We start from the raw sequence: 24,035 nt of genomic DNA, 5'->3' as shown, positions 1-24,035 counted from the left end.
ACTGCTTGGCTCTGGGGCTACAAGGGTACCTAGGCTCATCAGACCCCCAAAGAGCTCAGGGGTGAGGTGAAGCCCAATTACTCTGTATTTGCCCTTCCCAAAGAATGCTTCTAGTTCCCTCTCCCTGGAGGAAAACTAGATGGGGCTTGCAGGGCCTGTGAAGATGTGGGTGCCAAGGATGAATCTTGTGAGCATCTCCCAACACTGAGGAAACAGAAGGAGATCATAGGCGGGCAGAGGTTGTCCCTGCAGCAGGAAGTACTCAGGTTTGGAGAAGGACTTCCAAGCCAATAGATGCTCCAAGTGAAAGAAAACTCTTTCCCTGGACTGACATATATGAAATCAGGGGGATGGACAATACGACTTCCTATGGGAAGGCTGGGAGCTGGATAGATACCCCAAAAGAAATGTCCTTGGTCCTGATAAGAGCAGCTCCTATAATGGACCAGAAACTATGCAAATTCCATGAAAAATAAAAGCTCATATGAAGCATCCCACTTCCCCAGCTTAAAATTGGAGGAGACAATGGGAAGGACCAGAAAATATGCAAATTCCATGAAAAATAAAAGCTCATATGAAGCATCCCCAGCTTAAAATTGGAGGAAACAATGGGAAGAGAGGCAGCACCCTTTCTTAACCCTGTCTGAGGGCAAGGACTGGCCTTCCTCCTCTTGTGCAGGAAGCGGAGGAAGGTCCACACCCCACCCCCATCCCTGGTGACCATTACTAGTCCCCTGACCTCAGCTTCACTCAGGTTGTAATGACCATGGAGGGGGGCAGAGTCAGCCTGGTGACCTTTGAAGGTAAAAGAGGAATCCAAGAATGCGGGGGGGTCATCTAGGGGCTCTCAGAAAAAGGGACCCTGGGCTGCTGGTTCCCATGCTGGAGCCCGAGGCCCCTCTCTCACAAGCAAGGCTGAGGCCCAGAGGTTACTGCGGGACGCTGTTAGGTTTATTCCAGGGTGAGTGGGTGCCCAGGGGGAACAGCGGAGATGGCCGAGGTCACCTGTTGACATGGTGCCCAGGGGTGGCCAAAGGTTCTGCAGGGCCCTGCGGGGCCTGAGTCTCTGGTTGGTTGGGAAGCTCCACCTTCTGCCCCAGCACAAGGTAGGGGAGGCAGTCACTGATGGAGCAGTTTCCGTAGTTCGCAGGGCTCGGTGATGGGCATCGAGCAGGCCTGATTCTCACACACATAGGCAGTGGCCCGGTCTTCTAGCCGCCGAAGGGTATTCAGGAAGGGGAGCTGGCGGGACAGGAAGCTCGAGGGGTCCCCATCAGCCAGAATCAGCACCTGGGAGAGCGGCAGAGAGAGTCACCTGGGGCCACCCAGACAACAGCACGACCCACTGGTGGGTTTCTTCTCCAAGCCTTCAGAGGAGCCAGAGATACTGGAGAGCTGAGAAAGTGAGGGGTCCCAGGCAAGGGAGGCTGAGAGTGGGGCTGGGCTCAGAGACCAAACCTTGTTAGGGATGTAGATGGAGTGGACACACTGCAACAGAGCCTTGGTATCCTTGGCCTGGGGATCTCCACAGATCACAATCTAGCCAGAACAGAAAGGTAACTCCAGTAACTGATGCAGAGAGGCTGGATCCAGAGCTAACAGGCCCTCCCCATCCTCCTGCCACCCATCCTATATGCCTAAGAAGAAATGGGCACTCAGCATCCCCCAGATCAGCTGCCAGGAGGCTGCATCAGATTCACTGCTCAGCAGGTGAGAACACGTACACATACACACACACACACACACAAATGAGAATACACCAAGTGGCAGGGTCATATGTAGCGATAGAGATACACAGGGACATGCACATGGGGCCAGACACACCAGCACACACACATAAGACTTGATACACTGGAAGACACCCAAACACACAGAGAGCCATACACAGGGAGACACAGAGTCATCACATACACACAGAGCAGATGCCCACAGAGAGGCAGACACCAGACACACACAGACACACAAACACACACACACAGAGGCACAGATATACAGGCAAACATACAAATATAAGCAGGCAAACCTAAACACGGGGCATACACACACAACCAGGCAATCGTGTACTGGGGAACACTCACTCCAGCACACACTGAAAGGCAAGCACACAGTCACACACCTCCAGAGTTATACAAATCCAGATGCACACACACAGCAATAACACACATGGGGACATACACCCAGAGGCATATACCTGCACACACTACACTGCTGACCCAACTATACCAACCCACAGAGGCACACAGACACACATTTCAGCAACCACAGGGATCCATATTTAACCCTCTCCTCTGAGAACCCTACTCATAGGAACTCACAAAGGCACCTGCTCATGATGGAGACCTGCCTCAGACACATACTCACAGATTCTCCCACCTGAAAAAAGCAGCTTTACAGACATTCCCTCAGAGACACACACTCACACAGGGCTACATACTCATGGACCTGAGCTCTGGGGACAGCCCCAGGAACTCCACTCCATGCCTCCATTGCAACCCCAGCTTCCCTTCCACCCTGGGTCCCAGCCCAAGGGCCCCACCTGCTTGAGGGTCTGCTGGTGGGCTGAGAGGGCGTGGATCATCTCAGGTAATGCCACGGGGACACGACGCATGCGCTCAGAGAAAGCGGTCAGTAGGCACACACACTTGTCCATCCAGTCCTTGTGGCCCGTGAAGCCGTGCAGCCGAAGCAGGTTGTGGGCCGACACGGAGTTGGCACTGGGCTCTGCACCATCCTGGTCTGCAGGGGACAGGGAAGGAGGGTCACTGGGTCCCAGGACCCTGGTCCAGAACTGTTGCCAGGATGGCAGGGGGATGGGGTAGAGGAGTCCCTGCCCACTGGCTCCTGCCCCAGGTCTGAGGATGAATGCCAGGCCCAGCAGTAACTGACCCTTTGCACCCTCACATGCATCCTCAACTCCACCTGCCCAGGCTGAGCTGTTGCTCCCCAGGGTCCTGCATCTCCCAACTGAAACCTCCACCCAGCCACCAACTGCCCCTCCTTCTGACTTCCTCACCTCCCACTTCTAATCCACTGTGAATCTGCAGGGTCTGTGACCAGAATAGATCCAACATGACCACTTCTCCCATCTTGTACTTCTGCCTTGACTGGACCTTCGCCAGCACTTGCCTGGACTGAGCACCACTAACGGCTTCCTACCTAGCCTCCCTTTTTCCCCGTCCCTTCTCTACCATCAGTCAGAGTGATACTCTGAGATCTAAACCAGAGCAGATCACAACCAACTCAAAACTCACCAGAGCCTTCTACTCCTTGCCACATTTGTAAGACCCCGCAGGGATCCAGCCCCCCGGGCATCCTCCCCTCATGCTGGCCTCTGCCACTCTGTCCTCCAGGACACAAGCTGCCTGTTCAGAGCCTCTCAGGGGCTGTTCCCTCCACCTGAAATCCCTCTCCTGCTCCTGCAGGACCCCATGGCTCTATCTTGCCCTCCAGTCCTTGGTTAAATGACACCTGTACAGGTTTAATTTGATTTCCCCGCTGAGTTGGGCCCTACCATTATTCTGTTAGGGCCCTTTCAGTCATTCAGTTAACATTTATTGAGCACTTAATTACATACCAGACCTGCAAGAGATCCTGGGGATACAACAATGACAACATCCTGACCCCAAGACACTTAAATCTGGGTGCTGTTAACAGACTAGATGCATCAGGTGATGCTAAATGCCACTGAGAAAAGTCAGGAACAGGGTACACAGTGGGCAGCTCCTACTTCTCCATGGTACTCACAATTTTAACCATGCATTTGTGTGTGTGATTTTGCTTTAAACAGTACTATCTGTGCATTGTCTCCCTTACTACCTAGGAAGCCTTATGAAAGTAGGGATGAAATTGGCCTTGTTTAGTCTATCTAGCGGAGAAGGCAATGGCACCCCACTCCAGTACTCTTGCCTGGAGAATCCCATGGACAGAGGAGCCTGGTAGGCTACAGTCCATGGGGTCGCTAAGAGTCGGACACGACTGAGTGACTTCACTTTCACTTTTCCCTTTCATGCACTGGAGAAGGAAATGGCAACCCACTCCAGTATTCTTGCCTGGAGAATCCTAGGGACGGCGGAGCCTGGTGAGCTGCCGTCTATGGGGTCGCACAGAGTCGGACACGACTGAAGCGACTTAGCAGCAGCAGCAGCAGTCTATCTAGGCATGTCGGTTACTGTCACTAAGTATGCTCACAGAATAACTACATTAATCTTCATGTCAACCATGTAAGAAAATGCCACCATTAGCTCCATTTTGCATATTAAGAATCTGAGGCTCTGAAACGTAAAGAGACCAGTTCAAAGTCACTCAGTGCTAAAGATGTAAGCCCAAGAGGGCCTGGGCCCTGCCCTTGCCAGCTCTTCACCACCACACTTCACTTACTCCTCCCCCAGGAAAAACCAAGCCCGGTTGGGTCCAGTACCCCAGGCCAGCTCCACACCCTCACTGACCATCCTTCAGACGCAGCGGCAGGCCAGCCCCCAGCTCAGCCTCACTGCAGAAGTAGCCGCCACCTCGGGAGTCCCAGAAGAGCCTGTCCTGTGTGTCCTGCAGCCGCAGAGCCCACTCGAGCCACGTGCTCTCCTGTGAGGCCTCGTACAAGTCCAGCAGGCCCCTCACCACAAAGGCGTAGTCCTCCAGGAAGCCCCAGCAGGGCGAGTTGCTAGGGGGACAGGCATTGGGGAGGGGACAGGCCAGGAAGAAAGGCACTTTCACAGAAGAGGCCCTTTACACATGCTTTTATTTAACCCTCAAAATCTAGCTCTTGGGTAGGTCCTCTTAGTACATTTCTCAGATGAGCAAATGGTCTCAAGGAGGGTAAGAGCTCACAGTGGGCAGAAAGCAGAACCAGGACCAGCACCTACCCAGAGGGTAGGAGAGGGGCAGAGAGAGGCCTGGGATGCCCAGGGAGGCAAGCCTTCCCAGGCTGCCCAGAACCCTACCTGTGTTCCACGGTCCCACCAGAGCCTGCGTAGCAGGTCCGCATCAGGCGGCCACTGGCCACATCAAACATGTGCCGCTTCAGGAACTTGGCACCATTGGTGGCATAGTTGATCAGCCTCTCCTGGCCCAGAACAGCCCCAGTCACAGCAAAGCCAGACACCATCAGTCCTGGAGGTAGGAGACACAGGTGGTTGTGACCCTGGCCGGGGCCCTCCTGGTATGTCCATCCCAGCCCCCCAAGCTCTGACATCTCCCTGGAGCAACAGGGCAAGTGCATAAGAGTTTAAGCTCCAGAGCCAGGCAGGGCTGGGCTCCTTTCTCTGCGTGACCTTGGGTGGATTACTGTAGGCTTCAACTTGCTCATTTGTAAATTAAGGACAATAAACCTGACAAAGAAAAACTTAATATTCAGCAGGTGCCTGACATACATAAGGGCCCTTGTGAAGGGGAATTCGAAATACAGATCAGGCCTCAGACACACCACCTCACCGTTCCAGGCAGCCAGCATCTTGCTGTCCAGGTGTGGCTTCGGCCGATGTTTCCGGGCCTGGAAGAGCTTCTCAAGACCTGAGTTGAGTAAGGTTCGTACGGCCTCCACGTCCAGGCCAAAGCGGGCAGCAGTCAGCTCCAGGGAATACCGGACGGTCAGCACGTTCTGGCCCTGCATCTCCCCCTTGGGGTCCTGAGAAAGACAGCTCTTGTCCGAGGGAGTCCACTGGCCTGTGTGGTTTCAAGACCCCTCCTGTGATCTCAGCAGTCCTCACCTGACTGGGGCCGATGTTGCCAGTCTCCGTGAGCCCATAGTGCTTCATGAGGAGCTGGCCTGAAGTCAGAGACTCGGTGGCGCCCAGCACTGGCTCAGGGAGGAGCTGCTGGACCTCCTTCACAGTCCACAGGTAGAAGGCTCCCTCTTTGGGCCTCATGCCCCGCTCTGGGGGGGAGTCGGCGTCCTCTGCACTATAGAAGCCTCCAGACTGTAGGGAGGGGAGAGTTGGCTGGCCCCTCCCTTCAGGGCAGTGGAGGCCCTGAGCCCTCCCGCAGCCAGGCCCGCCTGCCTCAGTGGACACACACCCGGTGACTCAGGTTCCGAGTGACGTACTGCAGGATACCTTTGGCAACTTCGGAGTAGAACTCATCACCAGAGATCTGAGTGGGGAGGAAGGAGACAGTAAGCAGAGGTCTCTAGGTATGAGGGGCAGTTAAGTGTTCTCCCAGGAGGGCAGGGAGGGAGGCTGGGTAGTGAACATGAGACTGAATTAGGGGTGAAGTTAAGGGGGAGCCACAGGTCACCAGGAAGGCCCTGGAAGGAGCAGCCAAGAGTAGGTGGACAGGCTGGGTCTCCGCTCTGGGCTGGGGTCAGGGGTCACCTGGAAGGCTTGTGAATAGGCCACGGTGAGCTGTGCCTGGTCATACAGCATCTTCTCAAAGTGGGGGACGTGCCACTGGCGGTCCGTGGAGTAGCGGTGGAAGCCCTGTGCCAAGACGAACATGGGGCTGGAGGCTGATCCCAGCCACTGCCCCCACCCTGCTGCCACCTGCTGCCCTCTCCAAGGAATGCCTGACCCCCCCTCACCTGCCCTACGTGGTCTCGGATACCCCCGTTGGCCATCATCTTCAGAGTATGCAAGGCCATCTGCTGGGCCCGAGAGCCGTCCTGGGTTAGCCGGTGGCTGAGCCAGTAGGAGAACAGGAAACTCAGGATCACTGTGGACACCAAGAACACGCAGGTTAGAGAATAGGAAGGGCAGGGGGCCGAGATCTGGGTGATCAGGACTTTGGCTAGGCTAGGGTTAGGGGTTCACTCAATAGGCAGTCTCTCTGGACAAGCTAGGCCAACCCAGAGGACAGGTGATAATCACCAAGGTCAGCATCAGAGAGAGTCCCTGCTGAGACCAAAAGTCAGAGCTTCACTAGATAGCTACTGACAGGCAGGCTGGGGTTAGGCGGTCACTGGCCAGACAGGAGAGTGGGAAGTTAGTAACCAAGAGAGGAGTCAGAAGAGACCACTGTAGGGTAGGCTTCGGAAGGCCAGGCCAGGGCTGGAGTGGGCATGGGGCAGGGGGCATCGACCTGGTGTGGGGAACTTGGGGGCCTCGGCGAAGCCACCATACTCCTCATCATAGCCCTCGTCCAGTTGCTGGAAGCAGCGGCTGTTCATGGTGGCAGCGGAAGGTGGCAGCTGGCGGTCACCCCTACTGATCTCCGACCGAGCCAGCAGAGCTGTGGTGACCCGCTGACTGTTTCCTAGCAGGGTACTCTGGTTCTGTTTCCACTGTGGGAGGCAGGGGCAGACCTGGAGGTCAGCATGGGGTGAGGGCCCCTTGTTTCCCTCACCCTTGACCCCCGGCCCCCTCTCTGCCCTAGTGCATACCCACCTGGTCCCGTATCCTCATCAACACCGTGCGGAAGCCAACTCGGGTCAAGCCATCCTCAGGGGGGAAATAGGTGCCCCCCACAAAGGGCTGTAGGTTGGGAGTCAACCACACACTCATGGGCCAGCCCCCACCACTGCTAGTGGCCTGGCAGAGAGAGGTCAAGGATGAGGGGAGCAGCCCCATGTACACAGGCAACCACCCGTCCAAGGGAAGACCACTCGCCTGCACGAAGGTCATATACACCTTGTCCACGTCAGGCCGCTCCTCCCGGTCCACCTTCACGCTGACAAAGTCCTCATTGAGCAGGCGGCCAATCTCCTCATTCTGGAAGGACTCCTCTCCCATCACGTGGCACCAGTGACAGGTGGAGTACCCCACTGGAACAGGGCCACAGGGCCAGGGAGGACCAGTGACTGGTCAGAGAGGGGCAGCCAAAGGACTCCAGCTGGGCCTATGATGCCCCAGCATCTAGTCTCCTGGGAGGCCCCCAGGCCCAAAGGACCCATCCCCTATCTACCATCAGTCCCCTGCGCCCATCCCAGGAATGGTGGTGCAATACCTGAAAGAAAAATTGGCTTGTTTTCTTTCTTGGCCTTGTCGAAGGCTTCCTGTCCCCAGGGGTACCTAAGGCCAGTAGAGTGGGGCATCACTCACTAGCTCGGGAGGGGAGCAGTAGGAGTGAGTGTCTAGCTGCCCCAGGAGGGCATCAGGAGAGGACTCACCAGTCCACAGGATTGTAGGCATGTTGCAGGAGGTACAGTGACTTCTCATTGATCAGGCGGTTGGGGACCTTCTGGGGCATGGACTGAGAGCAGTTAGGCCGGTTCCCCTTTCCTCCAGCAGGCATGGGCACTGAACTACTGACCGTCACACTTCGGTCCTTGTCCCGGGAGGAGCTACCCCTGGTGTGGGCAGGTGGGTCAGGCGGGTCAGACCAGCAGTCTCCACCGCTTTCACCTACACCCAGCCCAGAGGCCCACCTGACGGCCCCCCACCCCCCACCCCCCGTAGTACCTCTCCCGGAACCCCCTGCTCCCAGCCCAACCCACCTTTCTGAACCACGGGGGAGACCGTGGCTTTTGTGCTCCCCCTTGTGTTTTTGGGGGGGTGAAGAAAGGTGGCTCATTGGGGGCTCCCTGCCAGGTTAGTCTCCCCCAACCTCTCCGACCTGGTGGTGGGAACGATGATGACTGTGAGATCAGGGCGAGTCACAATGGGTGGAATGGTCCTTCAGGCTCCATTCTCTCCCCCTCACTGGGCCCCACCCAGGGTGACTGCTGGAGGTATCTCTGGCATGCCTGCCTGGGTATATGATCTGGGCAGGAAGACTGCTGGCTGCTGTGTGTAGGACTGGGCCAGGGGAGGGGCAAGGAAAAGAAATTCATTTGGCATCAGGGACTCCCTCACTCAACATCCATCCACTGGGCACTTTTTGGGGGCCAGGTCCTGTGCCAGACCCCCATAACCCTCAAAGAATCAGTAACTGGCTCTGACCTCAGGGAGCTCAGCTGGGAGGGCAGCATGGGTGGGGCAGGCCTAAGTAATGACAAGCCCTTGCTGCAGCAAAGGCTGTGACAGGCCAGCCCAGGGTGCTGTTGGACAACGACCCTTGGCCCAGCACTGGGGTTCAAGGAAGGCTTCCTTGAGATGGTGTCAGAACAGAGTTCCTGGGGCAAGTGGGCCCTGCAGCTGGAGGGGGGGGAGGGAGGAGAGGATTACTGTCTGAGCCCGGTCGCAGGAGCTGGCCCTAGTCTGGGGGGAAGGCAGGCTTGGGGTGAGGAGGTGACCGGGCAGGCACAGGGGACCAGCACCAGGACAACTGACCCCAGGGCTCCGCAGGCGCCGGGTGCTGCAGCGTGCCCCTCGCCCGCCCGTACCTGTAGCTCAAGGTGAGGACTGGCTCTGCCCCCGGCAGCAGGAAGTCGCGGCACCGTAAGGCCCGCGCGCCCAGCATGGCTGCTGGTGGCGGTCGGCCCGGACGCTGCGGACAGGAAGGGAGGGCGGGAGGGAGGCTGCGACTGGCAGGACCGCCAGGCACCGAACTGGCCGCGGGAGTGTCTTCGCCGTTACGGCGGGCAGCAGGCTGGTCTCTGAGCGCCGCTCGGTGGCCGATCACGGGACTGCAGACCGTATACTCGGGGCTTAGGAGGACACTGCTACTGCTGCTAAGTCGCTTCAGTCGTGTCCGACTCTGTGCGACACCATAGACGGCAGCCCACCGGGCTCCACCGTCCCTGGGATTCTCCAGGCAAGAATACTGGAGTGGGTTGCCATTTCCTTCTCCACTGCATGAATGGGAAACAGGTCTGTGCAAAAAACTGGGTGGACTCGATAGGACGTAAATCAGGGCCTGGGGGGAGGTAACCCTCTTACAGAGAATATGGAGGCTGTGAGGATGCCAGGGCCATGGATAGCCAGAGCCTCCGGTCATTTTGTCCAACCCTTGACCGTTTTACAAATGACAAATGAGGTGAGAGGCAAAGGCATGTCTTTTCCAGGCCATCCAAACTGGGAGCTTCCACCTTTGCTCTGCCCCCTCACCTGAAGGTCCTGCTCAAACCCCACCCCCTCAGGAAGCCTTCCTTGAATAATAATAATGAACCAACTTTCAGGTGCTATCAGGTATTTTACAAGTCTCATTTGCTACCCTTAGTCAACATTTATTGAGTGCCCATGAGACACTCTGCTAGGTACAACGGTGGGCAGAGACCAGGCCATCCCATCCTTGTGTTACTCACAGTCTGATGAGCGAGGCAAAAACGAATCCAACAGCCATACAAATTAATGTACAACCACCCACTGTGAGATGTGCCATGACTAGGTATCACAAGGAAACTGGTCTGGTGAGAGAGAGGAGGGGGAAGGCCTTCCTAAAGAAATCACATTTGTGTAGCAGCCTTTGAAGAACAAGAGGATGGAATCGGAAAGGACTTGGGGGAAGTGCTGAGGAAGCAGGAGGAACAGATGTGCAAAGGCCCTGTGGCGCAGCAGTGAGTCAGGGCTGAGGTGCTGCAGAAGCCAGCACAGCTGTAGGACAGAGAGCACAGGGAAGAGAGGCGCAGATGAGGTGGTGACGTTGACAAGGAGGAGGGCAGGGGCCAGGTTTTGAGCTGTGAACAGGAGTTTGGTTACTGATGAGAGCAGAGGAAAGCTGTGGAAGGGCTTTAGTCGAGGGAGTGACCTTGCATTTTGGAAAGGTCCCTCCAGCTTTCTGGTGGTGAATGGACTGTAAAGAGGCAAGAGTGGAAGCAGAAGGGTTCAAAGGCCATAGCGGGACCCAGGGGAGAGTTCCGGGAGATCTGCACTAGGCAGAGGTGAAGGTGGAGAGAAGGTGGTAGACTTGAGGTCAGCAAAAAAGGAAACATCATCAGGATTGTCTATAAGGTGGAGGGGGGTGTCAAGAGTGAAGTGCAGAATGGGGCTGGTACTGAGAAGGGGGGCACTAGGAGAGGCTCAGGTTGGAGGCTCAGGAGGTCCTGTTTGGATGTGTTGTTTGAGACGACCTTGAGATGTACGTGTGAAGATGACAGGCTCAGGAATACAGAAGAGGGGTTGGTGGGAGAGAGGAAGCAGAGTGGGTGTTCAGTGCAGAGACAGTGTGGGCACAGAAGAGATCACCCAGGGTGACTGCAGGGAGACGCTCGGGCTCATACTTGGCCTTGACGAACTCAGAAGTGCACCGGTGAAAGACACAGAGGGTCATGGCAAAACCAGGAGAGGCTGTTGTCTCAAAGGCAAAGGGGCAGAGTTGCAGGGAGGGAGAGTCAGACTTCAGAGAAGCCGACTGGGACCGGACAGAAAAAGGTCCAGTAGCTTCAGCAACGTGGAGGCCATTGGTGGACATGGCAGATGTGTTCCAGAAGATGAGGCTGACAGTAGAAGCTGATTAGAGTGGGCTGAGGAGGGAGGGGAAAGAAGACAGAGAGATGATGGGCACTTGATGTGAGGGGAAAGATGGAAAGACACTCTCAAGATGGATGAGATTAATTATGACAAATATCATGGGGAAGGATTCAGTTGAGAGAAAGCATTTGATGATGTGGAGGAGAGAGATCTCTGAGAAACTGGGATAGTGGAGTGATGGAAGTGTCAGCAGGTGGGAGACCCTGGTGTGCATGCTTCCTGGAAGGAATGAGGTTAAGATCAGAGAACAGGAAGTCTGCCTTTAATGTGGAGGAATCTGGGATGATGACGAGCCCCAAAGTGTGACCAGGTGTGAGAGCAGCTGAGAGGTCAAGGGGTGGTGAGGTGAGGTCATCATCTTGGATAGTGGAGTCATACAAGATTGAGCAAGATTTGGGTGAGAAGACCATGAGCCAAGGCTGGAACATGGCAAGAATGAGGTGGAGCACAGCCCCATGTGGGAGGAGGCAGGACATCCGGTGGTTCCAACCTCCAAGGGGGGAGGGGTCTTCCAGGCAGAAGATGGGCCAGAACAAGATAAGGAGCCAGATTACCAACTTCCTCTTGGTGGGAAGCAAAATAGCACCCCTTGGGAATCCTCGCGTAAGTGGTGTCCACGGGGAGAGCCAGTCAACAAGAGGAGACCCAGGTTGAGGAAGGGTGAAAGGTGGGTCAGTGACCAAGAAGGATGGAGATCTCCCAGATTTGTGCAGAAGACAGATGGGTCTGGGTACTGCCTGGCAAAACCAGGAATGAGGGGTGTAGCTGATTCATTCTTCAAGGTTAGTCTCTGAATGGGGTGGACCCTGGGCTGAATGGACACTGGCCTGGTAGGAACCACACAACCACTTCATCAGTAAGGAACTCTTGTCCTCATCTGACAAATAAGGAAATGGAGGCACAGTCATAGAGAGGTTAAGTTATTTACTCAAGGTCAAAGAGCATAACCACTTATTACAAGTGATTAAGTGGAAACCTTAGAGCAGTTTTGAACGCTGTCAGTCCTACTCCTAAGTAGCTCTTGTCCACTCTGTCTGTAACAGCTACAGGACTGCCTCCCTCCAAAAAGCAAAGCAGCTCCTTTCCCCACCCCCACCTTAGGAAGACCAGCACTGTATCCTCCCCTCAACTTTGCTGTTTCTGGCCTATGGAAGGACATTTTACCTCAGGCACCCAAAAGGCCTGCTGCCTGCAGGGCCAGCCTCTGAGCACTGAAGACACACCAGTGCCCATGGTTTGGGGGAGTACTGAGTAGAAAAGGAATGAGGGTGACTACGGTGGCCCTCAGGGTGAGGTAATAGGCTCTGCTCCTCCCCTGGGTTTCTGATCTACACCAGCCTCCTAGGAGGGGTCACGGTTGAAATTGAGTTTTTTGCCAGTCCTGGTGAAGAGAGGAGACAAGAGCCAGATTTAAGGTGACTCAGTAAAACAAAGGATTGTGGGGACTCCTGGACCGGGCTTGCCCTGTGGGTTCTGAGCTCCTGCAGACTGTGCACTTAGCAATTCTTGAGCCCCTCCAGAGATGAGCCCAGTGCTTCGTCCACAGCAGCCAGTCAATATTTGTGAATATTGGGGCCCAGCATCGGAGCTCAGAGCAGTGGAGCCAGGTCCCCTGACTCGGAATCCCAGCCCTACTCTGCTAGCTTTGTGACTTTAAGCACGCTGCTTAACCTCTCTGAACCTCACCTATAAAGAAGGAGCAGGGCCCAGGGCTCTGCCCTTGGTCTAATGCTCTGCTGCTCCCATTTTGATAGTCTTAACCCAATTTTGAACAAGGGGCCCCACATTTTTACTTTGCACTAATTATGTAGCCAGTCCTGAATGGGAGTAATATTATCTACCTCAGAATACTGATGCAAGGATTAAATGAAATAATCTGTCTAAGGTGCTTAGCACATAATGATTGTGCAAGGGAACAACTGCCTATTGTCCTTTGCTTTTAGATTATTCCCCGCGCCGCTGTGTGATAAATGGGTGAAATGATCGAATGACTGAGAGTCTCAGGAGCATGGACAAGCGAAGGTGCTAGGCTGAGGGGGCTGTATGGGAAGCGGGAGCATGTTTGTGCCCCACATTGTGGAGCAGTCGTTTCCAGGGTAGCCAGTGATTCAAGCTGTGGTCCAGACCTGGCCGCTACGCCCGGCAAAAAGTCCACTTGGTGAGAGCTGAGGACATGGAGTCCAGTCTTTATTACGGGGCGTGGTCTCCGCGCCAGTGAAGTCTCTAGCTCCAGGAGCTGCAAAGCGTCCGCGGAAGCTGGGGGCAGCGTCCAGACTGGTTTCTGGGCGGAGTCTCAGCCTTCCTTCCTTCCCGGGGCGGGCCCTGGCATGGAAGCTCCTCCCCCTCCCTGCGCCAGGGGGCGGGGCCCAGCGCTATCACCGCAGGGCGGGGGCGGGGCATCGCGCGCACGCGCCGGCGGCCGGGGGCGGGGCCGTTGCTCAGAGGAAAGGGTTGGTATCGGTCAGAAGGGTCTGGTTGAGCGGTCCGGCGGAGCCCGAGGTGGGCAGCAGAGGCTGCGGCAGGCTCCCTGAGGGCGGCGGCGTGAAGGCGCGGGCTTGAGGGAAGACGCTGACCGAGGCAGGGAGGGTCACGCCGGCCGGCACGCTGCTGAGCGGGAGGGGCAGGGAGGCACTGTAGGTCATGGAGCCAAAGGGCGCCCCGATCGGCCCGCCGGCCGTCAGGCCCAACGCTGGCGATCCTGTGCGCATCGGGTTCAGAGTCCGCCTGCTTTGCTCGCCCCCGCCGAACGGGTTGGTGGGGGATGGAGTGCTGAGACCTGTGGAACGAGAGTGGGTTTGGGGGACTTGGAGCGGGCCAAGGGGACATAATCCTAAGTGGGCAGCGGGGCAAGGTAGCAAGATCTGGGGTCTTAGAAATAGGAAAAAAGAGCTAAGATTTTAGGGCAGGGGTTGGGCTCTGAAGGGAGAAACGGAGAGAGAGTAGAGGACCCCAGTGTGGAGACCCAGCAGGGACAAGGGAGTGTCCTACCTGTTAGGAAGGGGTTCCGGGTCTTTGCAGCCTGGGGCACCTTGACTAATGAGTCAAGGTTGACCAAGGAGGAGGCTGAGGGACCCAGGAAGGACTCAGGAGTCCGGCGTACTGGGGTGTCCCTGCCGGACTCGGCTAGTGCTTCTCCTAGTACATCCAGGTCAAAGGCATCTGGCTCGTTTGTGCCATTTTGCTTTACACTGGGGGTGGGGTCTCCAAACAGGTCCAGCTCTGGAATAGAAATGATAGGGCTTGTTGGTACGGAGAGTGAGTGGTCACTCTGAGAGGAAGAAGGCTGAGGCCAGTGCTGGGCGGCCCATCTTTCCCCAGAGTTGCAGTCATTCCTTGCTTCCTGCTTACCCACAGGACTGCTGGACTTCCCAGAGGGCAGAGCCTGGGGGCACTCTAGCCCTTCCTTGGTCTCTATGGATACTGGAGGCTTGGCCAGTGGGTCAAAGGTCGAAGAACCATCTAGCGCTAGCCAAGGAGAAAAAGGAAGATGAGATCGGCTGGCAGAAAGGGCAAGCACTGGGCTGGCCCCTTTCCAGGCAAGTTGCCCTTTTAGCACAGGATCTCTTGCCCCTTGGCACTGGAGGGAGGGAGGCCCAGAAGTCCTCCAGCCCCTCACCCACACCCTTTGACCCTCCACTTACCGGGTGTGTTGAAGGTCTCTACCAGGTTCCCCCAGGAGTTGGCCCCATTGTTGGGGAGTTTGTGGTGGGGGGAGTTGTGTGCCCAGAAGTCTGTGGTGGGTGGTCCAGCAGGCAGCACTGGGGTCCGGCCCCAGGGTTCAGAGGAGGAGAGCACAGGGGGCAAGTTCCAGGGCTGGCTTTGAGGCAGGACACTTCCTGAGGGAACTGGAGACCAGGGGTCTGCTGAAGGCCCCCATGATGAGCCACTGGGCTCTGTGTTAGGCCTGAGACCTGAAATGGGGATAGCACAGATGTGACCCCAGGCCACTCAGACCCCCAGGCCAGGGCCTTCCAGTTACCCAGACCAATTTGGGAGGACAAGGGCCCATTTCACATATGGGATGCAGACTCAGGACCACCCAGCGAGCTGGAGCCCATATTCAGCACGTTCATCCTAGAATTCTGGACCTCCAGGCATGGACAGCTCAGGCCACATTCCCAATTAGGGACAGGCTGGGCCAGGAAACTCAGGGTGACCAGAAGCAACAAGAGAACATTCTGAGTTTCCCATAAGCTGAGTTCCTTAGAGATGCCCCCTCCCTCATTCCAACTGCAAGGCACGAGGAAGCCGAGGCTCAGAGAGGTGAATGACTTGCCTAGTGGCCCTCAGCTGTGGGGAGGGAATGCCAGCAAGTGTCTGGGAGGGAAGGTGCTCTCTGGGGCCAGCCTGGGAGCCCTTTGCAGCCCTGCATGCCCACCTGGGATGTCCCATGGGTCAGCAGAGCAGTGTGTGGAGGGCAGGGTTGAGGCTGATGCGAAGATGTCCACCAAGTCGAGGATGGAGGACTGTTAGGGGGAGAGGTAGCCGTGCTCAAGAGAAGGCGGGACCCAGAGGGAGGGCGGGCCCTGACCTGTCCTCCTCACTCCAGCTCATTCTCCTTTATTCATTCCACAAGCATCTATTAATGATCCCTCGCCTCTGCACAGTGCTTTCCCATTTATAAGATGTTTCCTCATCCATTTAGTCTCTGATTTTCCTAACAAGCCGCGTTGTGATTATGGAAGGTTGTCCGGGTGCCCATTTTACAGATGTGCTAGCTTGGACTAAGAGGGCAATTGCCTAAAGTCACACAGCCAGGGAGAGGTAGAGCTGGGATGGAAGGCAAGCCTGCCTGACCCCTTCCTTGGCCATCCTGCCCCTCAGCCCATCAGTGGTAAGACACATTTTATGATAAGCCTACTTCCTTAAGTCCATGTCCAAAAGAAATTTGCCACAGTGAACATTGGCTGAAAGAGTACAGAGACATCCCAAGGGTAGCATGAACAGTTTTGGAGGGTAGCCTTGCTACCAGCAGCTACACACTCTTCCACCTTGGACAGTATGTGTATGAGCCCAAGATGTGCTCAGTACCATATACCTGAGGCTACTCTCAGTCTTGATCCACAGTATCACATGCTCCTAGAATGTCAAGAGTTGGAACTGTCCAACCAGCACACTTGAATGGAGGAGGAAACTGAGGCAAAGACAATGACATTCCCTGAGTTGTAAAGTAAATGGCAGCAAATACAAAATCCAAACCCAGCATCTCACATCAGGATGTTTTGCATCCCACTTTGCCGCCAGCTCAGTCATCAGCCCATGCAGGATGGGACCTGAGTCTGCTACATCCTCTCTACCCTTATTTTCACTGAATAAACATTAAGTGGTGCTTACTATATACCAAACACTGTTCTACACTCTTTATAGATATTTAACTCAATTCATCTCCCAGGCTCTGCCAACCCGTGGCCCCGAGACTCCTCTACCTGGCTGGTTTTCAGCTTCTCCTCCTCCTCTCTCTCTCCTCTTTCAGGCTCTCTGTCCCAACGATGATGGTCTCCAGCTCCAGCACCATTGGCCACAGGTGAATCATCTCCCTGCCAGGACTTCACCTCCTGCAGAAGGCATCAGAGTGAGGAAAGCATGAGCTGCCCATGCTAGACTTGAGGGGACCTGGGCTAGAGTCAAGAAGAGTGCAGGCTGGGAGGTACCCTGAGGTCAGGGGCAGCAAGACCACCGCAGGGAGGTGGAAGAGCCTGGTTAGTACCCATGTAGCACCTCCACCAGCACTTCTACCAGCACCTCCACCAGCACTCCACGAGCACCTCCGCCAGCACCTCCACCAGCACCGGCATGGGAGGCTTAGCCCACTACCTTCTCCTGCTCCTGCCGGCTCAGGTGCAGAGCCAGCTGCAGTTGCAAGTCCTCATCCCTGTGGGAGGTTGGGGGAACCGGCTGCGAGGGAGGAAGAGAGGGGTAAACTTGGCCCAGTGCTCCTATCCTGGGCCAAAAAGCAACATCGCCCTATGCAGGTAAGAGAAACGCCCACCCTGAGTGGCTGTGGGCAGCCTGCCCCCAGACAGCAGTGTGAGTGTAGTTTGCTCCCTGCCTGGATCTGGATCTGAGATGCAGTTTAAAAATCAAGAAGAGTCATCCTCTTCTGGGAGCCTGAGTGCTCCCCAGGCCCTGCAGTGTGAGTCCTGCCAGACCTGCCTGGATCCACAGAGGCGATGGCAGAGAGGAGGCTGTCAGGTAGGCTGTCCCTGGACCCCCACAAGAATAGCTGATGGGGGCAGCATATTTCTGTGTCTCCCAGGAAGGTGTCTGCCAGCACATTCACCGCTTCCCCTCCATGAGGTGACAGCAGGCCCATGTGACAAACAGGTACTGCCAACCCACCACACACACTACCCCTTCCAGGCCCAGTCAGAGAGGACCCCACTCCCAGGGTGAGGAGTCAGACCCCAATCCCAGTAACCCAACCCAAGGGACACAGGCCCTGTGCTGTTCTTGGGAGCAGGACTAGGGCTTTGGGGCCCAGAGTAGGGAAGCCCAAGAATCAAATATGTGAGGCATCCAGGCACCCATCCCTCCTCCAGCCCCCCTCCCCCCATCCCCCAGGTGCCCCAGGAGGGGCCTCACCTTCTCAGCCTCCTCACGGCTCATGGCCAAGGCTAGCTGTAGCTGTAGCTCCTCTTCTCCCGACGTCTGGGGCCGGGCCTGCTCCAGGTCTGAGGTGTAGCGGGGGGATGAGGAGGAGGCTGCAACGACCAGCCACCCATCGTGGCTTCCATAACCATGCAGGTCCTCATGGGCTCCCCTACCACCCCCCTCACCAGGAAGCTAAAGCTCAGAGAGGGAAACTGAGGGGGAGAGGAGCAACTGGCGGTCTTGGGCCTGAAGGGGTCAAGCAGTATGCTTGGCACTTTCTGCAAGGCTTCCATTTCACCCCAATAAAAGACTCCAATCCTTCCTTTACAGAGGGGCAACAGCTCTGAGGGGTACCTGGCCAAAGTCCTGCAGCTAGTTAAACTCAGGTCCCCTGATTCAAGTTCCTGGACTCTTCAGCTGCACCCCGTCCAACTCAGGGTCAAGTGCGGTGGGAGGGCAAGAGGTTGCACTCAGTCAAGGTCATAGCTCTCCAAGCCCTCAGCACATTGTTAAGGAAGGCCATTCTGAGTGCCCTCAGATCAGGGAAGTGCCCCTCTTCTCGGGGAGGAGAGTGGAGTATGCAGCTGCCCCAGTGCCCTTGAGCTGGGGGTTCAAGAGGAATGCTACTAAGCAGCACCGTGTGCTGCCTGTCTGAGCACAGGGTCGAGGGCACTCCTGGGCTTGGTCTCATTTAATCCTCAAATTGGACATTGGAGACAGATTAGTTTATCCTTACTTTAAAGATGAGGAAACTGAGGTTCAGAGAGCTGGTTGTCTAGATCTCATGGCTTGGAAGGGGCAGAATAAGGACTGACCCTATGCTTCTGCTTCCACCCCGCTACCAGGCAGGAGTTAACAATAACAAACCTATAATAAATAACATCATTGTTCACATTGACTTGTTAGGCACCTATTATGTGCAGGCATGTTACCCTCTTTATCTCATGGAATCTTCAGATACACCTCCAAGTGGGGGATTCTTATCTATAGCTGGGGGCCACAGAGCCAGAGTCAGAACTCGGGCTGCCTCCCTGTCCCCAGCCATGCCCTGGACTCACAGTTGTAGGAGGACGGGGAACCTCGGGTGCGGCTGATGCCCAGTTGCCCACTGCTGATGCCCGTGCCCTCCAGTGCCATGCGCTCCTTGGTCTTGAGGGCGTGGGTGCGCTCCTGCCGAAGGCGCTCTTCGTCCTTGAGCAGGGCCATCACCTGCTTGACCTTCTCGCGCACGTTCACGCCCTGGTCTTTGCCATCACGGTCGATGTACTGGAAATCTTTGAGTGTCTGGATGGTGTAGAGGTTCTCCCGGCACTGGTGGGCCACCCGCTCAGAGCCTGTCTTGAGCAGGTAGTCCAGCAGCGTCAGAGCCTTGTACACATGCCGCCAGTTCTTGCCACTGTCATTGAGCCGCCGCCACAGCATGCCCATGACCTCAGCAAAGGCCACCGTGTTGAAGGTCAGATCAGCAATCTCAGACATGAGCGAGCTAGGTGGGCCCCAGGGGTCATTGCTGGTGGCCTCACGCACCTTGATCTCTGCCTCCGAGTAGTTGTGCACGATGTTCTTCACCTGGCGCCGCAGCGCTGACGTCGTCATGGCTGGGGACTTGGATATGGGCGGCCCCCGCCGCAGCTGGAGGTGGAGGGCTGAGGGCCACTGTCGTGAGATCACGGTCTCCAAGGGTGCGCCACTGTGCTCTCAGCAGGGCAGCTGTGTCCTTGGCTTCCACATGGGCCTGAGGAAGAGAGGGTCTGAAGCTCAGGGATAATGGCCCACCTCACTGGCCCCACTCAGCCAGTGACTAAAGGCCTGGCCTGGGTGTCCCTGCTGCCAGGAACAGCCTTTGGCAGGCACTTATTTTTCTTATTTGACTTATTATTCAGGAGGTACTTTTATCTTTGTGCTCTCATTACTCTTCACAATCACACCTACAAAGATATTATTGTTTTCATTCAAAGATGGGGAACAATTCAGAGAAGAATTAAATGACTTGTCCAAGATCACAGAGCTGGTGAATGCAGAGCCAGGATTAACCCAGGCAGATACGTTCCACAGCCTTTGCCCTTAGTCAGGGACACAAAAGTAAGCCCCAAGGAACGCCTGCTTGCTTTGCTTTTACCTGGCTACCTCTCCTGTTTCTGCTGGGATTGGGCTTAAGACCTATCCTTCCAGCTTCTCCATCTTCTGTTTTTATATCATTTATTTTTGTAGCTTCATTCATTCAACACCAATTTCCTGGGGACTTCTCTGAGCCAGGCACTATGGCAAGCGTAGAGCACAAGTCTTGGCCCACCCACGTCCTGTTGAGAGGGTACAGGCAATCACAGTCCAACATAGGAGTGCAGAGGAGCACAGGAATACTCAAGCTGGGAAACTCAGGAGAGCTTTCCCAGAGGAAGTAATGACTGAGCTGAGTTCTGAGATTCAAAGGGAAGAGTGAGGAGGAATGAGGCAGCAAGGCAAGGAAGGAGCATCTGGGGGAGGCTGCCTCCAAAGAGGACCCACTGTACACACTGAAGCTGGAGAGGGGTATGGCATGCCCACAGTCACCCGTAGGTGGCTTGGCTGGGACTAACATGTACATATCAGAAGACAAATGCAGTACTTATTGTCAGCATCACCAGTTTTGTAATTAATTCACCTGATTGCTTTATTGTCTCAGTCGTACCTTCTCAGCCAAAATGAAATGACCTGAGGGCAAGGTCAGTCTGGGTTTCCCAAACCCCCAAGGCCCTGGGCCCGTGACAGACCTCTGATCTCACAGCTGAGGAAGGATTAGGGCCAGCCCACTGCCCTCCCCACAACCTCAGGACCAGGCCCAAGACAGAGAAAGTTTCTTCTAGGACCCTACCAGCAACCAAAACCCAAATCCCCTCTCCTTGCCACCACTGTTCCTCTGAAATGGACGCACACACACACAATCACAATGGCTGGACCTGGCCTCCGCCCAAACCCTGCAACACCACCCATGGAGACTGTACTTCTCAACTCTACCCTGGGACTCAGCAGGAGTGGGAAGGAGCTTCTTTACCCCTGCTCCCCACCCCCACCCCTCAACAAACTTCAACTCTCCCTCCAGCCAGCCCTGCCAACCTCAACCCCCCTCCCCCAACCAACCTCAACTCTCCAGCCAGCCCTGCCAACCTGGGCACCAGTTTAAAGTCTTAAGAGTTTTCATCAGGACCAGTTGTGCTTGGGAGAGCCTGGGCCCAAAGCACAGGACCCTGTGTGAGCACAGGCAGGAAAGAGCCCTGGCTGAGGATGGGCTTACCTGCAGTCTGCTGTCTTTCTGTCCCAGCGACAGGCCTTCTTTGAGGATGCCCTGGCCAGCACTCTTTAATGCCTGCCCTCCCCCTCACTAGTGACTCAGACCTGTCTTTACCTCCCCAACCTGTGGGCTGGCAGGTGGCAAGAGTCAAGATGAGAAATAATTGTGCCCTAGAGCCCGCCTGAGTACAAGCCTCTCCCAGGGCTGGCCACGGAAACAAGGAGAACCAGTCAGGCATCCTGACTCCACCAGGAGCCCTGGCCCTCCTGTTTGGCCTGGGGTAGTGGGAAGGGACCCTCTGTGTGGGCCCCGCGGCTCTGTTTGAACTTTCCTCCTAGGAGGTGGGAATGGAGGAGCCTTCTCTGCACATCTCTGCCCAAGCTGGGCTAAGGGAGGAATCAGAAATACCAGGAGGCTCCACCCCCACTGAAGTTAGAGGGGAAGCGGTAGGGAGGAAGAGAAGGCAGGGTGAGGCCCAGGGAGCAAGAAGGGGAGGGAGAAGGAGAGGAAGGACCTCAGGAGGGGGTGGCTGGGAGGGCTGCCAGCGGTGTTACAAGCAAAGGGTTTTATCGAACACAATATGCCCAGAAATAAAAGGGAGTGAAACAGAAACCCAGCAGCTGATAAGGTGGTGGCAGTAGCAGCGGCAGCAGCCAGGCAGCCTAGTATGGAATTACTGCAGTGACCTTGAGCCAGACCCTGTCAGGTGGAAGGAAGGACACTGAGAAGTCCAGGCGGAGCGGCCAATTCAGAAATGGGGGGAGGGTGGGAGAGGCAGGAGGGTACAGGAGAAGGGCCAGCAGGGGGCAGGGCAGGCCACGGGGGCTAGAGCATCCGCTCTCTCCTGCGTATGGGGTACCAAGAACTTTACAGGCTCTTCTCAGGGCCCACAGCAGTGGGGGATCTGTCAGGACTAAGGAAGCAGATGGCATTCCCAGAGAGTGGATCCAGAAAGATGGAAAGAACCCAGATATGTTGAGTCATGTGCATGAGTTTGTCAAAGACTGTGTGTGTCCCCATGGGCCAGCAACCCCTCCCGTCCTCTGCTGAGGCAGCCCCTTCCCACCAGGTCCCGCTTGAGCAGGGCGGGGAGCGGCAGTGCCCTAACCCTTGCTGCAGTGAGTGGAGTGAGTGCTAGCTCTAAGCTTAAGTCAGCCCAAAGGTAGATGTGTCCTGGGGGCACTGGAGTTGGGTGAGGGTTGTGGGGGGGATGTCCTGAGGCTAGAGCTGCAACAGAGACTGAGGAGAAAGCGTGGAAGGAGTCTGTGGGGAATGCCACCAAAATGCTGGTCCCGGGATGGGGAGCCAGCCCTGGGAGGTCCCCTTCCCGGGAAGGGATTCTGGGGAGGGGACGATGCCTCCAGATTCCTCTGTGACCCTGCCCTCCTCATCCTTCTCTCTCGGACCTGGAAGGGAGATTAAGCCCCCAGCTTTCCATACCAGGCACCACCACAGCTTACCTCCAATGCAGCCTCCTTTGGCCCCAGCCCCTGGGCCACAGGCAGCCTCTGCAGTGACCCTCCAAACCTGCGCAGCAGAGGGACGGCACAGCCTCAGGAGTATCCCCAGAGCCATCCACCACGGACTCTCGTCCCGAAGACCCACCGTCTCCCAGGAGGTGCAGACCCCTCGGAAGGGTGGCTCAGGGTCCCCAGAAGGGGCTACTGCCCTGCCTCCTGCCTACTTGTTTCCTGGACGCCTAACCGGCAGGCAGCACTCAGAAGGAAAGTTGCTCAGCTGGCCAGGCAGGTCTGCCTCAGCAGTAACAGGACACAGGAGGAAGCGCAGGGCGTGTTAACCCCTTCCTGCTGACCAGGCAGGCAGCACCTTCAGAGGTGGGAAGACTGCCTGCCAGGGACAGATCCGGGGCCAGTGCTGGGGACTCACCCCCACTCTGCAGTGAGTTAACCCTTCTTCTGCCTCCTCAGGGGAAACTAGGGCTGGGGAGGGGAGGCTCCAACACCCACTCCCCCCCCACCCTTCCTCCTCTGGGCCAGGACCACCATTCCCTGGGGCTGGCACTTTGGTGGACTACTGCCTTGTTTGGTTTTCCCTCTGGTCCCCGTGGCCACCCTGAAGGAGGCGTCAGGACTTTAGGCACAGCGCCCTCTCTGCGTCTCTGACATGGGATCAGGCTGAGTGCCCTGCTCTCTCCAAACCTGCCATATCTTGACTGGAGGATGCCTGAGGCCCATGAGGTCCTCATCAGAAGCATCAAGTGCAAAACCAGGTGGGTAGGAGACGGTAGCCATTCTTCGGGTCTCCCCCTGTCCCCTGTGCTGCATCAGCATTTAAATCAAAGAGGCCACCATTAGCAAAATTGTTCTTCAAACTCTGGGAGCGTGGAGCCCACTCTGCACAGGAAGCCTGGCTCAGATTGATTATTATTGACAGAAAAGAATTTATGGTGCTGAGTCTGAGCTGGAGCTGACATGCTTCTTAGCAAGAGTCATCTCTCATCCACTTCATATTTCTCTGAGCAAGGGAGGGAGCAGAAAGTTAAGAGACTGTTTTGTTTTTTTTTTTTTTAATTGGAGTATTGTTGCTTTATTTTTTTTTTCTTTTTTTTTTTTATAAATTTATTTATTTTAGTTGGGGGCTAATTACTTTACAATATTGTAATAGTTTTTGCCATACATTGACATGAATCAGCCATGGGTTTACATGTGTTCCCCTTCCTGGACCCCCTACCCACCTCCCTCCCCATCCCATCCTTCTGGATCATCCCATTGCCCCGGCCCTGAGCCCTTGTCACATGCATCGAACATGGAATGGTGTTCTGTTTCACATATGATAATATACATGTTTCAATGCTATTCTCCCAGAACGTCCCACCCTCACCTTCTCCCTCAGAGTCCATAAAATTGTTCCATGCATCTGTGTCTCTTATTCTGAAGATACTGTTTTTAACGCAGAAAAAAAAAAAAAGAAAAGCTCAAAGAGGCCAGGTGGTTTGACAT

General features: G+C 55.7%; 2 protein-coding genes and 1 long non-coding RNA gene across 12 annotated transcripts; 1 reads left to right on the top strand and 2 right to left on the bottom strand.

Moving 5' to 3' along the window:
- Window positions 1–929: 929 nt before the first annotated feature.
- SPATA20 (spermatogenesis associated 20) lies at window positions 930–8,483 on the bottom strand. Of its 9 annotated transcripts, none has more exons than XR_014080382.1 (16): window positions 8,363–8,483; window positions 8,036–8,215; window positions 7,873–7,937; window positions 7,536–7,690; window positions 7,314–7,457; window positions 6,946–7,210; window positions 6,512–6,717; window positions 6,306–6,410; window positions 6,010–6,084; window positions 5,703–5,912; window positions 5,428–5,620; window positions 4,938–5,106; window positions 4,442–4,657; window positions 2,537–2,736; window positions 1,459–1,539; window positions 930–1,290 (listed from the first exon to the last, which is right to left on the bottom strand). XR_014080382.1 is itself a non-coding variant. In XM_081583233.1 (16 exons), exons 1-16 carry the CDS (start codon window positions 8,437–8,439, stop codon window positions 1,120–1,122), a joined length of 2,484 nt encoding a protein of 827 aa, XP_081439359.1. In that variant the 5' UTR covers window positions 8,440–8,483; the 3' UTR covers window positions 930–1,119. The 9 variants fall into 9 exon arrangements, 6 of the variants coding, with proteins under 6 accessions (XP_081439359.1, XP_081439362.1, XP_081439360.1 ...); XR_014080383.1 differs by having other exon boundaries at window positions 6,512–6,642; window positions 7,009–7,210; XR_014080384.1 differs by having other exon boundaries at window positions 6,512–6,642; window positions 7,009–7,210; window positions 7,557–7,690.
- A 3,640-nt stretch (window positions 8,484–12,123) lies between these two features.
- EPN3 (epsin 3) lies at window positions 12,124–21,509 on the bottom strand. 2 transcript variants are annotated; one of them, XM_081583238.1, is made up of 10 exons: window positions 21,079–21,509; window positions 18,866–19,542; window positions 17,799–17,917; window positions 17,031–17,111; window positions 16,643–16,771; window positions 15,595–15,682; window positions 14,858–15,127; window positions 14,565–14,675; window positions 14,205–14,435; window positions 12,124–13,992 (listed from the first exon to the last, which is right to left on the bottom strand). In XM_081583238.1, the coding sequence occupies exons 2-10, from the start codon at window positions 19,401–19,403 to the stop codon at window positions 13,655–13,657; spliced, it is 1,905 nt and encodes a 634-aa protein (XP_081439364.1). In that variant the 5' UTR covers window positions 19,404–19,542; window positions 21,079–21,509; the 3' UTR covers window positions 12,124–13,654. The 2 variants fall into 2 exon arrangements, with proteins under 2 accessions (XP_081439364.1, XP_081439365.1); XM_081583239.1 differs by lacking the exon at window positions 17,031–17,111 and having other exon boundaries at window positions 14,565–14,681.
- Window positions 13,657–20,424, top strand: LOC145543044 (uncharacterized). Its single transcript, XR_014080386.1, has 4 exons — window positions 13,657–13,715; window positions 14,571–14,752; window positions 16,690–16,740; window positions 20,019–20,424. It is a non-coding gene; the product is annotated as an uncharacterized LOC145543044 (long non-coding RNA).
- Window positions 21,510–24,035: the final 2,526 nt, after the last annotated feature.

The sequence above is a fragment of the Giraffa tippelskirchi genome, chromosome 3 (assembly GCF_054371585.1).
Source record: "Giraffa tippelskirchi isolate mGirTip1 chromosome 3, T2T-mGirTip1v1.2.pri, whole genome shotgun sequence".
Classification (NCBI taxonomy): Eukaryota; Metazoa; Chordata; class Mammalia; order Artiodactyla; family Giraffidae; genus Giraffa; species Giraffa tippelskirchi.
The sequence above is the reverse complement of the archived record's forward strand: the minus strand, read 5'-3'. Positions and strand labels throughout refer to the sequence as shown.

Excerpts from the sequence above, each read along its gene's own strand:
- SPATA20 (XM_081583232.1), bottom strand. The coding sequence starts at position 8,439 with ATGAGCCACCTTTCTTCACCCCCCCAAAAACACAAGGGGGAGCACAAA. Across the intron at positions 5,913-6,009 it reads CTCGGAACCTGAGTCACCGG|TCTGGAGGCTTCTATAGTGC; the intron begins GTGTGTGTCCAC and ends CCCTCCCTACAG. Across the intron at positions 4,658-4,937 it reads GGTGGGACCGTGGAACACAG|CAACTCGCCCTGCTGGGGCT; the intron begins GTAGGGTTCTGG and ends CTGTCCCCCTAG.
- EPN3 (XM_081583238.1), bottom strand. The coding sequence starts at position 19,403 with ATGACGACGTCAGCGCTGCGGCGCCAGGTGAAGAACATCGTGCACAAC. Across the intron at positions 17,918-18,865 it reads TTCCCCGTCCTCCTACAACT|CCTCCTCCTCATCCCCCCGC; the intron begins GTGAGTCCAGGG and ends TGGTCGTTGCAG. Across the intron at positions 14,676-14,857 it reads AGAGACCTTCAACACACCCG|ATGGTTCTTCGACCTTTGAC; the intron begins GTAAGTGGAGGG and ends GGCTAGCGCTAG.